The 16,396-nt window shown below is 46.9% G+C and overlaps 1 protein-coding gene across 1 annotated transcript in view; it reads right to left on the bottom strand.

Moving 5' to 3' along the window:
* Nucleotides 1-486: 486 nt before the first annotated feature.
* Nucleotides 487-16,396, bottom strand: part of LOC308668400 (cytochrome P450 2J6-like) — a gene marked incomplete at its 5' end in the record, with an annotated part of 40,840 nt that continues 24,930 nt past the window's right edge. Inside the window, 4 exons of the mRNA XM_081328278.1 lie at nt 487-1,727; nt 8,954-9,095; nt 11,682-11,869; nt 14,756-14,894. Coding sequence (XP_081184404.1) covers nt 1,549-1,727; nt 8,954-9,095; nt 11,682-11,869; nt 14,756-14,894 — 648 coding nt within the window. The 3' untranslated portion in view covers nt 487-1,548. The remainder of the gene's footprint in view (nt 1,728-8,953; nt 9,096-11,681; nt 11,870-14,755; nt 14,895-16,396) is intronic.

Below are 16,396 nucleotides of genomic sequence, written 5' to 3'. Positions count from 1 at the left end.
CAACAACAGACTAAGGGAGTCTATTGCCAGTTCAGCAACTGAATCCAGCAACACAGGTAGAGATAACGCCAGTCAGCATGGAAATCAGTAGAACACCAGCAACCTCAAGTGTTCCCTAATACAGGGCTTTTCAACCAGTGGTACGGGTACCACCTGTGGTACATTGGCACCTGGCAGGTGGTACGCAACCATCCTAGAAAAGTAGCGGGGGAGGGGAATGAGCTGAACCGGTGGCAGCAGCACACAAGCCTGAGCAAGAGAAGGCTGGAGCTGCAGGGCTGTCGGGGCTCAGAGGAAGCGCCAGCGTCAGCGCTTCTTCGGGGCTGTCAGGGCTCAGCGGAAGTGCCAGGATCAGTGCCAGGCTCCAGCTGAAGCTGAGCACTGATCCTGGCGCTTCTGAGCCCAGAAGAAGCACCGATCAGCTGGAACGTTGCAGCATCTCCAGGGTCTTGTGATTTACATTCAGATGCTTGGCAACTGGTTCATATTTATGATGGTCACAGTGTCCCAGGGTCATGTGAAGTGACCAAAACCTGCTGCAAGCACCCAGCAGACAGGGAGAATAAAAACCAAACACCCCCCACCCCACCCCCGCTGCCAATACTCAACAGAAATGCTCACAACAATGAAAACCTCGGACAGGAGGAAGAGCGCCACCGGGCGGGCAGGCAGGTGTCTTGCTCGGCTGTGGCTTGGGGGGCACTTTTCTCAGTGCCATTGTAACTTCGAACAGTCGCTAAGCGAACTGTTGTAAGTTGAGGGCTACCTGTACTTCATCACTTTTGTCCTTTTTCTTTTTGGTCATCAGGTTTTTGACTCCTTGCTAGGCGACCGGTGGTCCTCGGATGTTACCATATCCTAAAAGTGGCACAATGGGTGAAAAGGTTGAAAAGCCCTACTCTAATAGACTGTGTTTTGAGGAGGGGGGGGGGTCCTTCGTGCTCTCTGAGTGTGCTTGTTTTCCTGCAGACGTTTCACTACCCTGTGTAGGGAATATCAGGAGTGGGGTTTGCTGAGTTTATATTCTGATGTCTTGCCTGTCTGAGTGGGTGGGTGGGGGCGGTCTTAGGGATTCTTCGGTGAGGCTGTTTACTAATGGTTCTGTGGCAGTTTCTTGATTGGGGTATTGCTTACTTGCTTGTTGGTCTGAAGGTGACCTTGGAGGTAAATCTATGCTCATCTGAGTGCTGAATACTAGTGGAGAAGCACTGGAGATTTTTCTTTTTTTTCTTTTTTTTCAGGGGAGGGGGGGGCTGACCTGCCCAAGCTCAGAGAGCACCAAGGACTCCGCATTTCAATCCTGAGCTACAAATATTCTCCTTCATTGAAACTGTGTGTGTTTTTTCCAGTTCTTGCTGTTTTTCTAGCCTATTCTTCCTCTTTGGAGGAATCTTCTTCAATTCTGAGCCCTTCGTTTTAGATAAATATGGTAATGTACATGTGAAGACTTCATAGACAGATATCACTGAGCAAAACTATGAAAAGGTGACCTGAGGAGTAAGTGATAAAATTAAACCAGAAAATTAAGCTCTGCCAGGGCACTGGAGATTAACGAGAAACTGCACAGATCTTCAACGGGGAAAGTTGCATCCCAGCCCCTATTACATGCTCCATGTTAAGTTCTTTTAGTCCTTCTGGATGCTGGAAGGTAAATGTTTTCATAAGGTTGATAAAGAAAAGAAAGAGCTCCATCTGAGCCAAAGTCTTCCCCAAGCATTCACGGCACCCTAAAAAAAATAAAGAGACGTTCAGGAGATAACTTGAGCAACTATCAAAGTTATAACCTAGATTTTTAAAATAGCACTTAGCAGTGAAGTAATAGCACTTATATATTGCTTCACAGTGCTTGGCAGCTATCTCTAAGCTGTTTACAAAGTAAGCCTCTTGTCCCGCAACAATCTGGACCCTCATTTTACCGACCTCGGAAGGATGGAAAGCTGAGTCAACCTTGAGCTGGTCAGGATCGAATTACTGGCATGTGAGGTGTTCTCACAATGAATCGTTAAAGGTGCTTCCAAGCAAAGGCATCACGCAGAGATGCAATCATATTATCTTTATTCATGATAGATCAAAGAGAAAGAAATACTTGGCATGAAAGCATTCATGCCTGCATGTAAGAGAGAAATAAAATAAAACAAGCTAGCATAACATGACTAAAAGAAGGACTAAGAGCTAGGAGAGGAGAAATGGAGACTAGAAGCTGAAATAGAACTAGAACAAAGAGCAGCCCCTCGTGCAGAGGTATTTATGGGGGGTCTTGGTCCCTCCCCGACCATAAAACACTCTCACCAATGGGGCTGTGGGTCCGAGACCCTTGGCTCATCAGTGGAAGCAAAGAAGCCTCTTTGCCTCCATCTGATGACCCTTTTGGGGAACTGCCAATGGCTGGCACTAATCATCTAACAATTCCCCTTCTTGCCAGCCAATGACAGGGACCAGTGAATGTATGTAAGGGGCGAGCAGGTGTCATAGAAATGCATGAAAACATTCAGAAGGCCAAACACAAACGCTTACACAGAAGGTTGTGCCGGTCAATGGGAACAGGTTTGGTAAACAGATCAGCTATCTGGTCAGCTGTATTACAGTGCTCAACATGTATAAAACCCCTTTTGGTAAGCTGCCTGACATTTTTATATCGTATGTCTATATGGCGAGATCTAGATCCTACTGCATAAGCCTCCGAGATTGCAATTGCGGCAGTGTTGTCCTCTAGAATTTGGATGGGCAGAGGGGGAGCTGCCCAGATGCTTGTTATCAGCTGATTGAACCAAGTCAAATCATTGGCCGTGTCTGACAGGCTGGCATATTCAGCCTCGGCCGTGGAGCAAGAAATAAATTTTTGCTGCCTAACATGCCAATGTATTGGGCAGCCATTTAGCAATATGAGGAAGCCGGAAGTGCTCCGTCTAGTTTTGGTGTCGCCAGCCCAGTCTGCGTCTGAGTAAGCGGAGAGCTGGGCCGTCTTCCCCTTCTCTGGTTCTAGCATAAGGAGGGCATCAGCTGTGCCCTTAAGGTATCTAAGCACCCTTTTAACAGCAGTCCAGTGGAATTCCTTTGGGTGTTCCACATGCCTGGACAATAGATTCACAGCTAAAGCTATGTCAGGTCTGCTCCAATTGCTGATGTATAGCAAGGAGCCAATCACAGATCTGTAAAGCGTGTTATCTGTGAACTCAGGACCGTCCTTATGGGTGTGGTTGTAAAAATCGGTTTGCATTGGGCTATGCGTAGGATTAGATTCTGTCATTTTGCATTTGGCCAGTAATTCCTCTATCTTTTCTTTTTGAGATAGAGCGAACCCCCCTTTAGTGGCCAAAATATGCACACCCAAGTACTTGTCAACCCGCCCCAAAGACTTCAGAGTAAACTTTTCTTCCAGGGCCTTGGCAAATTCATCACACCCTTTCTTGTTTGGCCCTACATATAATAGATCGTCCACATAAACTAACACCCATTCTGTGGTACCCTTGGAATTGCGTGTGAAAACACATTGATCTGCATGAGATGTATGGAAACCAACTCGCTCTAAACTCTTTCTAAGACAGTCATACCATAATTTCCCTGACTGCTTAAGACCATATAACCCTTTGTGAAGCAACCATGTATTTCCCCATTCTTGCTGGTAGCCAGGTGGGGCCCTCACGTAGATCTGCCGGTCCAAGTTGGCGTGGAGGTAAGCCGTCTGGATGTCGAATTGGAAGACTTCTTCTCCCAGAGCAGCTGCAGTCACGAGGGCGGCCTTGACGCTCTCTGCCCGGATGGTTGGAGAGTAAGTCTCCGAGTAGTCTTCCATATAACGCTGAGCGAAGCCCTGGGCTACCAAACGGGCCTTATACAGGTAGAGACCATTGGCAAGTGGTTTAGCCTTGTAAACCCACCTTGTGCCAATGACTTTCCTCTCCTTTGGAGGTTGCTGGGGGGTGAAGACCTTGAGTTGTTTTAAGCTCTGCATTTCCTTCTCCATCGCGAGCTGCCATTTCTCCTGCTCTTCGATGGGCAGCTCCTGGATGTCAGAGAAGGATTTTGGGGTGACCACAACGCTGTTGACAGACGCTATGTGGCCAATGTCAATTCTCTTTGGCGGGACCCCCTTGTTGGACCGCTTTGACCTCCTTACCTTCTGCCACTCACCGCTCTTTTCTTCCGCGGGTCTCTGAGGTGTCGCTGGGGGTGAAGACGGCGTGTCTTCCTCTGTGGGACTGGACGCATCTTCATCTTGTTCCTCACTTTCGTCGGTGGCAGGGTACGAGGTCGCCTCTGGTGATGTCGCGGTCGGTGTGTCCTTGCTGGGTCGGTTGGCATATGGGCTCAGATCATTTGAGTGGATCTGAGTCCAATTGGAATCCTCTTCGAAAGAGGCAGATTTGGAAGTCACAGGCCTGCCCCCTTCTCCCAGGAAACGATAGGCCTTGGAGCCAGGAGCATAGCCCAAGAACCTTAGTCTCTGGGAAACAGATCTCCCCTTCTTCCGCTGCTGCTTGGGGATGTGTACCCATGCATAGGTACCAAACACGCGCAAATGTGCCAGATTTGGTTTCCTACCGTGAACCAGGAAATATGAGGTCTGGTTCACAACACTGCTCCAGGTGCGGTTTAAGGTGTAATTGGCATAATGAATTGCCTCCCCCCAGTATGATTCTGCGACACCCGCGTCTGCAATCAGACTACGCATCATGGTTTGCAGGATTCCATTTCTTTTCTCAGCTACACCATTTTGCGACGGGGTGAACGGTGCAGTTAGAAAATGGCGGATGCCCTTATGCCTTACCCAGTCCTGGAACTTCTGAGACATGAACTCAGCCCCGCGATCGCTCTGCAATTGTGCGATCTTGGTCTTGTACTGGGTCTCTACGAAGTTGTACAGCGACTTTATGGCGTCAAAGCCTGTGAGAGTATACACGTGACCGTAACGTGAAAAATTATCAACGGCAGTGAGAAAATACCTTTTCTTTCCTAGGGATGGTGTAAAAGGCCCAACCAAATCAACATGTACTAGTTGGTAAGGGTATTGAGTCTTACGGGATGACACCTTTGGTATAGGAGCAGCCTTCCTCTTTGTTTTCTTGCAAATGGCACAGTCCAGAAACACGTCACAGTCCTTGAGCTGGACTCCCTCAGCAAATTCTCCCATCTTTTTAACTACAGGGAAGCTTGCATGTCCTAGCCTTCTGTGCATGAGGTGGACGCACTTATTGTGAATTGGCTTTCCCATTGACACTCTCTTGGCTCTTGTTGCTTTGAGTGTTGCTGTAGGTGCCTGCTGAGATTCAGGCTCCTTGCCCACACTGCCCTTGGAAAGCCTTGCGGCAGGTTGTGGTGCCTTGGGAGAAAAATATGGCAAGCCATTTATTATTGTAATATTTCCAATGACCTTCTGGTCCCGGGTGACATGACCTCCCTTTGCGAAATAAGACTTCCACTTTGTCATCGTCACACAATTTGGTGATGCTTAAAAGGTTGTTGGCTATGGAAGGCGCGTGCAAGACACCTTCAACATTCCCAAGTCCAGGTACAGAAACAAAACCCTCCCCAACAACTGAAGCAGTATCACCGTTTGCAACCTTGACAGATGAGGTAATTTTCTTTAACCTTTTAAAACCTTGACTCATATTTGTAATGTGAGAAGAAGCTCCAGAGTCCAGTAACCATAAGTCAGTGGAGCTATCAGCCTTTGTTGTGGGGGTGAGGGAACAAGTATGCAGTGAATTTCCCTTGCCCCTGCCACGCCCCCTTCCTCCCCCTTTGCCTCTTACTTGATTGGGACCACGTTTAGGGCCTTGATGTTGATGGGGGCAGTCTTTCTTGAGGTGCTCCTCAGAGCCACAGATGAAACATTTAAGCAGAGCATTAATTTGCTCTGAGTTGTGGCGCCCCCTTCTGGCTTGCTGAGTGGTGACTCTAGCGTATTCTCCAGCATTTCTCCTTCTCCGATCTTCTTCAATCAGTCTCCCTGTGAGGTAGGACAGATTTATGTCTTCCCTCTTGACCGCTTCGAGTGAAACAATGAAATTGCTCCAACTCCTGTCTAGAGAAGTAAAAATTATGGAGAGCATGCTCACATCAGACACAGGAAAATCTCTGGAAATCAATTCTGCCCTGAGTGCCTTTAATTTTGCAAGATGTTCAGGCATGCTGGCACCAAATTTCAGTTTGGTTGTATAGAGCTCAGTTGTATATCTGGTGATGGAACCAATGGTATCGCTGTTGAATAATTTGAATAACAGTTCCCAGACCTGAGCAGCTCTGAGACCAGCTGGGATGCTAGGGAACAAGTTATTGTCCAGGGAACTGAGTAGAGCAGAATAAGCCTGCAAGTGTCGCAGCTCTTCTTGACGTCCCCATGGGGGAGGGGGTGGTTTTCGAACCATTTGTAGAATCCCATTCTTTAAGAGATATAGCTGTATATCTTTACTCCAAGTGCTGTAATTTTCTCCCCCTATTTGTAGTTTTTTAAAATCTCTAGGAAGGTCTGTAGCTAGGAACTCAGACCCATATTCAAAAAAATCTGACATGTCTATTGATGTAAAAGGTTGACTCAGCCTTCCATCCTTCCGAGGTAGGTAAAATGAGGACCCAGATTGTTGGGGGCAATTAAGCTGACTTTGTAATAATGCCGCTTGGGGTGTGTGTGAAAGCCCTAATAAGCAGGCATATACATAGAATGAAGGCTACTGCTAAGCTTGTAAGCCGCCCTGAGTCTTCGGAGAAGGGCGGGATATAAATGGAATTAAAATAAAATAAAATAAATAAAATAAAAGGAAGCGGAAAAATGCTTGCTCCTGAAGTGGTTCCTTCATTGAATCCTTCAGTGAAAGGGGTCCCTCTAGTGGTCGAGGAGGGAATCCTTTCTTGATTATTTATTGACTCCAGATGGGCGTGCCCGGAGACCATGTGACACGGGGAGGGCGTTGTTCAGGGTTTCTTCCTTCTTCCCATGAGGCATTGGGGGGGCGGAGCCCAGATTTACCAGCCCGGGGTTGCTTCAATGGATCCTCCCGAGAATTAAAACCACATGGATTTTCATCATTGCCTGGCTTGCCTTGAGGAGCCCATTGCTGGTCCTGAAGACTTGAAGAGAAGGTGGGAGGCCGCAGGGGTTGATTGTTGGGAGGCTGCAGGCTGGATTCCCCCCGGCAGTTGGGCCCTGGGGACAGGATGGGAGGCCTTGGGGGGGGGTGGGCACCTCCGATGTCTGTTTGGCCGCTGTCTTGCTGGCCTCAAAGGCAGTGGCCAGAGCTTGCATGGCTGTCTGGAGAGCCGTTGTAACAGTTTTGGCTGGACAGACATCATTGTCATCATAGCATTTTAGGCTTTGTGGTGGGGAAAACTCAGGATTTTGCATGCTGTTGTGGCCGGAAGCCAGGGATTGCATGTCATTTCTGCTGTATGCCAGGGACTGCTGGCTATTTTGGTTGGAAGCCAGGGACTGCTGGCTTTCCAGACTTAAAGAAATCAAGTCTTTGTTAGACCGTGTGGGCTTATAGGGGGCCGCCATCTTGTTTCCTGTTCCAGACCATGTGGGCGGAGCCATCTTGTTTCCGCTTGCCCCAGGAAGTTGTAGCTCACGGCTGGGAGGGGGGGTTCGCGCCAAAAGCCCTGGGGTCCCGGGGTCACTAAGGGTGGCAGGCGCCATATTTGGGAGCCTCGTGGTGTCTAGGGAGAGACTCACCAGGGTTTCTGAGGCTTTGGTTTCCTGGGCTGTCTTCCCCCTCCCTTTCCCCTGCATTGCAAGGATCTCTTTAAGCAGCTCTTCACGTTCCTGTGCAGTCAGTTTACTCACGCGGCGTTTGGTTTCAGCCAGGTCCGTCTCTGCAGCATCTGAGCAGTCTTGGACAGTCTGCAAACCTTGTATGCTCTCCTCTGTGGCGTTCAGTTGTAGAGAGGCATGTGAAGGGGTCCTGGACGCTCTGCTGGATCCTCTGACGGAATGAAGGTCATTTGCGCTCTCATCTGCAGCTGAGGTTGCTTCAGGGACTGAAGTCTTGGATGTAGGCAGGGACGTTGTCTTCGATCGATGACTCCTAGTCACGATGGGAGAAATCCTGCCATCTGTTATAAATGGATTGGAGCCGGGCCTTTCAGACATCTTGTTGGCTAGTTCCTGGCTGGCTTGGAAGCTTTCCTTTAAACCATCCTCTGGCTACCAACTTGTGAGGTGTTCTCACAATGAATCGTTAAAGGTGCTTCCAAGCAAAGGCATCACGCAGAGATGCAATCATATTATCTTTATTTATGATAGATCAAAGAGAAAGAAATACTTGGCATGAAAGCATTCATGCCTGCATGTAAGAGAGAAATAAAATAAAACAAGCTAGCATAACATGACTAAAAGAAGGACTAAGAGCTAGGAGAGGAGAAATGGAGACTAGAAGCTGAAATAGAACTAGAACAAAGAGCAGCCCCTCGTGCAGAGGTATTTATGGGGGGTCTTGGTCCCTCCCCGACCATAAAACACTCTCACCAATGGGGCTGTGGGTCCGAGACCCTTGGCTCATCAGTGGAAGCAAAGAAGCCTCTTTGCCTCCATCTGATGACCCTTTTGGGGAACTGCAGTCGTCAAAATTAGCCTGCAATACTACATTCTAACCATTGCGCCACCAGCTGTCAGAATGCTAGGGAAACTCTGTTCTCGGTCACGGAATGAAATTAATTGGGAAAAGTTCCATGCAATAACCATTCATCCTTGACGTGAAGATAGCCCTTTATGATTCTATGTCACGCTGCTCCTAAAATGGGTTGGTCATATGACTGACCCCATTCAATGACTTTTGCAGCAGTTGTTAAGTAAATCACTGTGGTCATTAAGTGAATTCACGTTCATTAAAGCTTTTAGCTTTAAAAATCCATTACAGCACCTTTGCAAAACACTAAGGGTCAGCCAAGCACCAAAACCATGGCTCAAAGCTATTGCTAAAGTTTGCACATAGGCCAATTATATTGTCAGCGCATTTACCTGCCCCAAAGGTAAAGAATTCTTCTCTGATTACAAATTTGCCATCTTTATCCAAAAAGTGGTTGGGGTTGAACCGTTGCGGTGTCTCCCAGCATTTGGGATCAAGCAGAACAGAGCAGAGATCAGGGATCACCAGGGTATCCTACAAAAGGAGAAAAGGGAACTTTTTATTTCATAACTGCTGTTTTCGCAAAGACTGCTAAGCCTGCTGATCCAGTTAATTTATTTCCTGAGGGGGTGTGGAGGGTGTGTGTGGGGGGGGGTGTCTTCCAATCAGTGTAACTCCTGGACATGTCTCTGCAGTTTTCTTGGCAAGGTTTTTCAGAAGTAGTTTGCCATTGCTCCTTTCCTGAGGGTTGAGAAAGAGGGACTGGCCCAAAGTCACCCAAGTGCTTCATGCCCGAGGCAGGACTACAAGTCCCAATCTTAACCACTATATCAAAGTGGCTCTCTTTCTGAGTTACACATGACTGGCATCCTGCCCAATAGGTAGGGTTTGCACTGCACACTAAGCCACAAGTAAACAAAACCAAGTGCAACTGGCAACTCATCACAGCCGACTCACCACGATCAACTTGCCACAGCTAACTCACCACTAATATCAAAAAAAAAATTTTTTTTTAAAAAAATGGTGGAATAGAATCATTAAAGAAAGGATGCAAAAAGGAAGGACAAAACAAAATGTGAATGACAAAAAAATAAAACATTTTTTATTTATTTATTTATTTTAAATAATTAAATTGAATTGTTAAATTGTCCCACAGCAAGTTGTCCCACAGTGACTTGGCCAGGGTGAGTTGGCCACGACGAGTTGGCTGTGGTGAATTGTCTCATTCCACCTCAGGAAGCCCATGGATGAGGCACTTAATAGCACTTAGACTTATACACCGCTCCACAGTACTTTGCAGGTCTCTCTAAGCAGTTTACAAATATCAGCCTATTGACCCCAACAATCTGGATCCTCATTTTACCAACCTGGGAAGGATGGAAGGCTGAGTCAACCTTGAGCTGGTCAGGATCAAACTCCTGGCAGTCAGGAGAGTTAGCCTGCAATGCTACATTCTAACCCAGTGATGGCAGCGGTGTACTTAACTTGTGGCCAGGAAGCCAATGTTTGAAATAGAAGCAAACCTATGGCATGTATGCCAGAGGGGGCACTCAGAGCCCTCTCTGTAGGCACATGCGCCTCACTGTTTGCCTACATTTTTGCAGGAAAAGGCCATTTCTCAAGCCTCTTCCTAGCCAAAACAAGCCTCCAGAGCGAGCACACTGTTTTCAGCTTTGAATTATATCAAATCTGACACCAGAAACAGACTAACAGATGATCTGAGTGCTGCATGTGTTGCTTTCAAACTTACAAAGTATAAGCCAAGGTTAGACAAATTATCAGCATGCATACAACAGCAAAAATCACATTAATTGTTCAAAAGCATGCCAAAAGCAAACTTTTACCTTTCAGTAAAAAGTTGTTTGTATCATTGAAAGCTTTGTTATTGTGTTTTTATTTTAAGACAAAAAGTGTTAATGTATGAGTTGTTTTTTCTAAACTAAAACCTCAGTATTCAGATTAAATTGCCATGTTGGCACTTTGCGATAAATAAGTGGGTTTGGGGTTGTATTTTGGGCACTCGGTCTCTAAAAGGTTCACCATCACTGTTCTAACCACTGCACCACCAGGGCACTAAAAATGTCCTTAGCCATTCCAGTTTCAAAGAAGTGTTTTTCCTTTTTTTTTTTTTTTGCCCACAGGACTTTTGCCATGGGTGTGACCTGGCATGATTCACTGGCCCCTTCATTACTGACCCAGGAAAAGCTTGAGATCCCCTCTTATTGGCCACTTCCTGCACTTATGACCTCCCCTTCCCTTTTGGCTTGGGCTGAAGTGAAGAGCTGGTAGCTGGCCTCTAGAGGGATATCTGTCCATATCGTCCATCGAATTTATCAGCTCTTATCTGAGCCCATTATGACATGGATTCAAAACTCCACGGGTCCTGCTTTCTTGTTTTTGTTCTGTACCAGCCTACTACCGGCCCTGCAGAAAAGGCAGGGACAACCCCTTTTACAAAACGGCAAGAGGCTGGAACTAAGCCTGCCAAATTTATTAACATAAAACAGAGCAAACAGAGCAAAGAGAGCAAACACGAACCATGAAACAGGAGCTATTCAAACGGTTGCCTTCAGCAAACCAGCCCTCCCACACATTCCCCTTAAATACAGTTCAGGGCGTGGCCTCTCTCTGCCTCCTTCCAAGGTGCCCCATTGCCTTCCTCTGTTTACTCCTGATTGACTGCCTGCTGCGTTGGGCATCCTTGAACAGGGCCAGCTGTGGGTCATCTTCATCCACGCTGTCAGGCTCACACAGCTGGGTCTGCGTCGTGACCAGGTGGGAGGGGCCTGGCTGAGGGCTCTGCGGAGCCTCAATACTATCCTCAGCAAGGTCTCCAACACCCCCCTCCTCCTCCTCTGAATCGTCCAACCCAACTGCCGAACCCACAGGCTGACCCTGAATCACAACAGTTTTTGTTTTTAAGCCTAGGCTTAGTGCTCTCTTGAAAAACTGCTAGTCCTGTGCTGCACAAAAGGTGAATTGCGCTTGGGGAAGGTGTGCGTTGCTAATGCTGCCCCCCACACACAGAGAGACAGTTTTCTATTACTTTGGCTGAGAATGTAGGGGTTTGGGTTTTTTGTTTTTGTTTGTTTTTTGCATTGATGTACTGTTATTCTGTACCTTTTCAATATAAGAATCAAGTATGTTCATATCTACTGTGCACAATCTAAAGAGAGTGAAAAATACGATACTGCTGAGACGCTGGGTTTCGTGAATGACGGCATAGGAATAAGGCAGCTTCTTCCGATCTTCAAAGCAGATTACTTTGTGGGGATCCAGTGCGTTTTCGATCTCCTTCTGTACTTTCTCTAAGAAGAAAACAGATGCATTCTGATTGACAGGTAAGAAAATAACCTCTATAGGGAAGGCTCAAGAAATTCAGTCTCAACTTAGTTAAAGCTCGGGTTAAATTACTAGCTAATTGTGTAAGAGCTATAACTAAAGGGAAAATTAATGCTATTATGAATACCTAGATAAACGGAATGGAATAGAGGCAGTCTTTGGTTCACAACCAACTCGGAGTGACAGGATATCAGTCTTCCAATAGTTGAGGGGCTGCCACAAAAAAGAGGGGGGTCAACTTATTCTCCAAAGCACCTGAAGGCAGGACAAGAATCAATGGATGGAAACTAATCAAGGAGAGAAGCAACCTGAAACTAAGGAGAAACTTCCTGACAGTGAGAACAATTAATCAGTGGAACGATTTGACTCCAGAAGTTGTGGGTGCTCCAACACTGGAGGTTTTTAAGAAGAGACTGGACAGCCATTTGTCTGAAATGTTATAGGGTTCCCTGCTTGAGCAGGGGGTTGGACTAGTCACTAGAAGACTTCCAAGGTCCCCTCCAACTCTCTTATTCTGTTCTTATTATTGTTCCATTATTATTATTATCAGGGCTTTTTTGGTCATAGAATGCACCAGAACAGAGTTCTGGCACCTGTTTTTCGACGGATTTTTCAGACTTGCGTTCTTTTCCTATTCTTGCGCTTCCTAGCTGCTGCTCAGCCTCGTTTGTTTTTGAAAATGCCCCACTGGCGGTATGGTGCGAGTGGGGTCTCCTCCGGTGCTGTCCGCCTCCTCTAGGGGGAGCCATGAGGCACCGGTGCTGTCCGCCTCCTCTAGGGGGAGCCACGAGGCACCGGAGCACCACAGCCAGAGCGTGGCTTGATTGGCTGGGTCAGACCACATGACGTGGAAGCCGATGGTGGCGGTGGAAGACACATAAACATGGAGACCCTCTTTCATGAGAGGGCGGGCGAGCCTTTTGCCTTCCCTTACAGAAGGTGGGGTGTGAGGTTAAAAAGAGACAAAGCAAGAGGAAAGAAAGGCGGCTGGCGTGGAAGCTTGCCCAACAGCGAAACTTTGCCTTTTCGGTTCCTTGGGTAGTTCAAAGGCTGGGATGTCCAGAAAAATCTCTTTTTAGTCTTTTATACTTTATATTCAAACTGCAGAGGGGAAGAATAAGAATAAAGCCAGTGTCTTGTGATTTGGAAGTTTTATTATTATTAATAATATATATTAAATATGTATTGGTCAAATGTAAAGGTAGACCTACAGTATGAGGTTTAATCAGATCCATTTGTTAAATTGGGTTGAACTGAAAGGTAAATTAAAAGGAATCCGTTCACCGACACAAGTTTCAACTTTAATTTGTTTCAAGTCAATATCCATATTAAACTCCAAATGCAAATTTTGCCCACCTTGTTTGACAACTTCTTAAAAATAATCCAATCTTTTACAAGCAAACACATTTTGTTTTATTGGGCCAATTTCATTCCACATAGAAAGCTGACATTTCCACTCATTAAACTAATTGGGTACGCCAGTGGTAAATGTCCCCCCCCAAAAAAATGTCTTCTTGTAATTTAAACCACACAGTGCATGGTGACATTAATAGTATTAACATACCTTGAACAAAATAATAGTCTTTTATATACACTAAAAATTGAAGGGTTTTTTTTTCAACTACAAAGGTAAACCTTGTAGGCAAGGCGGGTTTTGTATGATGTGTGTGAATTCCGGCACCTTTGTTTTTTTACAAAAAAGCACTGATTATTACCATTCATTCAGTAATGATTTGAAGTTACAACAGCATTGAATGAATGGGATTCATGCCCAGTCCTGGATGCTGTGGCCATTGCAGTGCCCCTGCAGTCATGTGATCAAAATTTGGGCACTTGGCAGCCCACCTACATTTACGACCGCAGTACAGGTAGACCTCGACTTACAACAGTTCATTTAGTGAAGGTGGGAAGTTACAGCAGCACTGGAAAAAAGTGAGTTATGACCGTTTTTCACACTAAGACCTGTTGCAGCATCTCCGAGGTCACGCGATCAAAACTCAGCCACTTAGCAACTGGTTCATGTTTATGACGGCTGCAGTGGCCTCCCCCGAGGGTCACGTGATCCCCTTTTACGACCTTCTGACAAGTAAAGTCATTGGGGAAGCCAGATGCACTTAACCACCCTGCTACTAATTTAACAGTTGCAGTGATTCACTTAACAACTATGGCAAGAAAAGTCATAAAATGGGGCACCGTTCGCTTAACTGTCTCGCTCAGAAACATAAATTTTGGGCCGAATTGTCATAGGTTGCGGACTACCTCTATGCACTTCAACTTCTATCCTGCCCATCTCCTTCTGTCTCTGGCCTTTTGGCTCACCCTGCACCGCCATCACCTCTGCTGCCTTGCTCCCCACCACCACCCTGTGCTCTACTGGCTTTGTGGCTCCACCCTGCGTCCCATAGCCCTGTGCACCGCTGATCCCGCCATGCTGCTGCGCTGCTCTCCACCAGTCCTGCCACCCTGCCATTCTGCCCTTTGCCACCCCTACTGACCCAATTTGACCTTTGTGTCTTCTTCCTCCCACTGCTGACAAAATGTACCCAGCTCAGCCCTTTGTGAAGATCAGCTGGAGGCGGCAGGTGTGGTAGAACACAGAGCGGTCAAAAGAGCAGAGATGGGGAGAAGATAAATGGGCAGTAGAGTTGGCGTGAAGGCCACTTCATGGCCTGGCAGAAGCAGAAGGACCTTGCCTAATAGGCGTGACAGTTCCTTCAAGCCCACGCGGCCTCCAGGTATTGGGGACAGAATCATAACAGCCTCCCTTGGTCAGTACAGAATTGGAAGATCTAAAGGTAGATGTTGAAAAGAAGGGAGGAGAGACTAGAATTCTCACCACAGGCTGTTCTCACCTTGAACGTTGGGATGAACCCCCATAAAAAACAGGGCCCAAGAAAGGCTGACAGCTATTTTGTCTGTGCCTGCGAGGAACAAGTCGACGATAATGTGAACCAAATTGTCGTGAAAAGGCGACATGGAGTTCCTTTTCTCCTGTGGATCACATGAACAAAGCAAAACTGAAATCCAAGATATTCAGAGTTATGGAGCCTTAATTCCAACCACTGTACTGCATTGCCACTTAGAAGGAGGGATTCCTGGCCACTGTATTGTACCCCAAGACCATTCACAAGATGTGGAACAGGAGCTTCCATAGCACTATTGTGACCTATCTGCATGCAGAATGGGACAATTATCCCCGAGCCATGGTGCGGGCGGTGGTTCAAATGAAGTACTGCAGGCTAATTCTGCCGACTGCCGGAAGTTCGATTCTCACCAGCTGAGGGTTGACTCAGCCTTCCATCCTTCCGAGGTCGATAAAATGAGAAGCCAGATTGTTAGGGGCAAGAGGCTGACTTTGTAAACAGCTTAGAGAGGGCTGTAAAGCACTGTGAAGTAATATATAAGTCTAAGCGCTATTGCTATTATCAGCAGGCACGTGGCTGTGCCTACTTCACTGTGGACCCCCCACCACCACCGACTTACTGTGGGTATTCATCCTCAGCTGGCACTCCTTCCCTGCACCCTTGTCCAGGGTGATTTCACAGCACGGGACAAGTAGCTCCATGTCCCAGCAGCCAACATGCATACCGAAGGGTGGGCCTCTGCCTTTCCATTGGATGCAGTCCCGCCAGCTCAACTTCCTGAAGTGGAAACTAGAAAGGTTGGAGCGGGGGGAGGAGGGACCAAATGTGTTCTTTCCCTTAGCCAGAAGTAGAATAATACGACCCACTGTGCTTTGTGTGTGGACCCAGGAGGCTGGGATGGCAAAGCTGTTGCCTTCCAGATATTTCACACTGTTGTAGGGATCCCCTTGGCTGAACTCTGCAGAGGGCGGAGATTGTTGGTGCTTCTGATATAAGTAGTCCTCGACTCACGACCACAATTGAGCCCAAAATGTCTGTCATTAAGTGAGACATTTGTTAAGTGAGTTTTGCCCCCATTTTATGACCATTCTTGCCACCGTTGTGAAGTGAATCACTCCAGGCCGATAAGTTAGTAACCCGGCTGGTCAAGTGAATTTGGCTTCCCCGTCGACCTTGGCATGTCAAAAGATCACAAAAAGTGATCACGTGACTCTGGGACACAGCAAGAGTCATAAATATGAACCAGTTGCCAAGCATCATCATAGGGATGCTGCAAAGCTCGCAACTGTGTGTGGGGGGGGGTGGGGTGGAAGTCACATTTTTTTCAGTGCTGTTGTAACTCTGAACGGTCACTATACCAACTGTTGTAAGCCGAGGACTACCAAGCACATCTAGAAATCAGGAATTTGTTTTCGGTTTCGGGATCAGCCTCCCTGTGTTCTAGGAACCCAAAATGAAATGGAATTATCCATTTCAGCCACATTTGCATAAGAAAAAAGCCCCCAAGCAAGAGGCATGATAAATGTACAGAACCCCACTCAGAAGAGGAACTGTGAACCGCACCACGAAATCTTCTCTGACCGAGAACATTCTTTATAATTTTAGTCAGCGGGGAGAAAAAATGAAAAT

This window comes from Vipera berus, assembly GCF_964194415.1.
Source record: "Vipera berus genome assembly, chromosome: 5".
In the NCBI taxonomy this organism is placed as follows: Eukaryota; Metazoa; Chordata; class Lepidosauria; order Squamata; family Viperidae; genus Vipera; species Vipera berus.
This window is presented reverse-complemented; position numbering and strand designations above follow the sequence as displayed.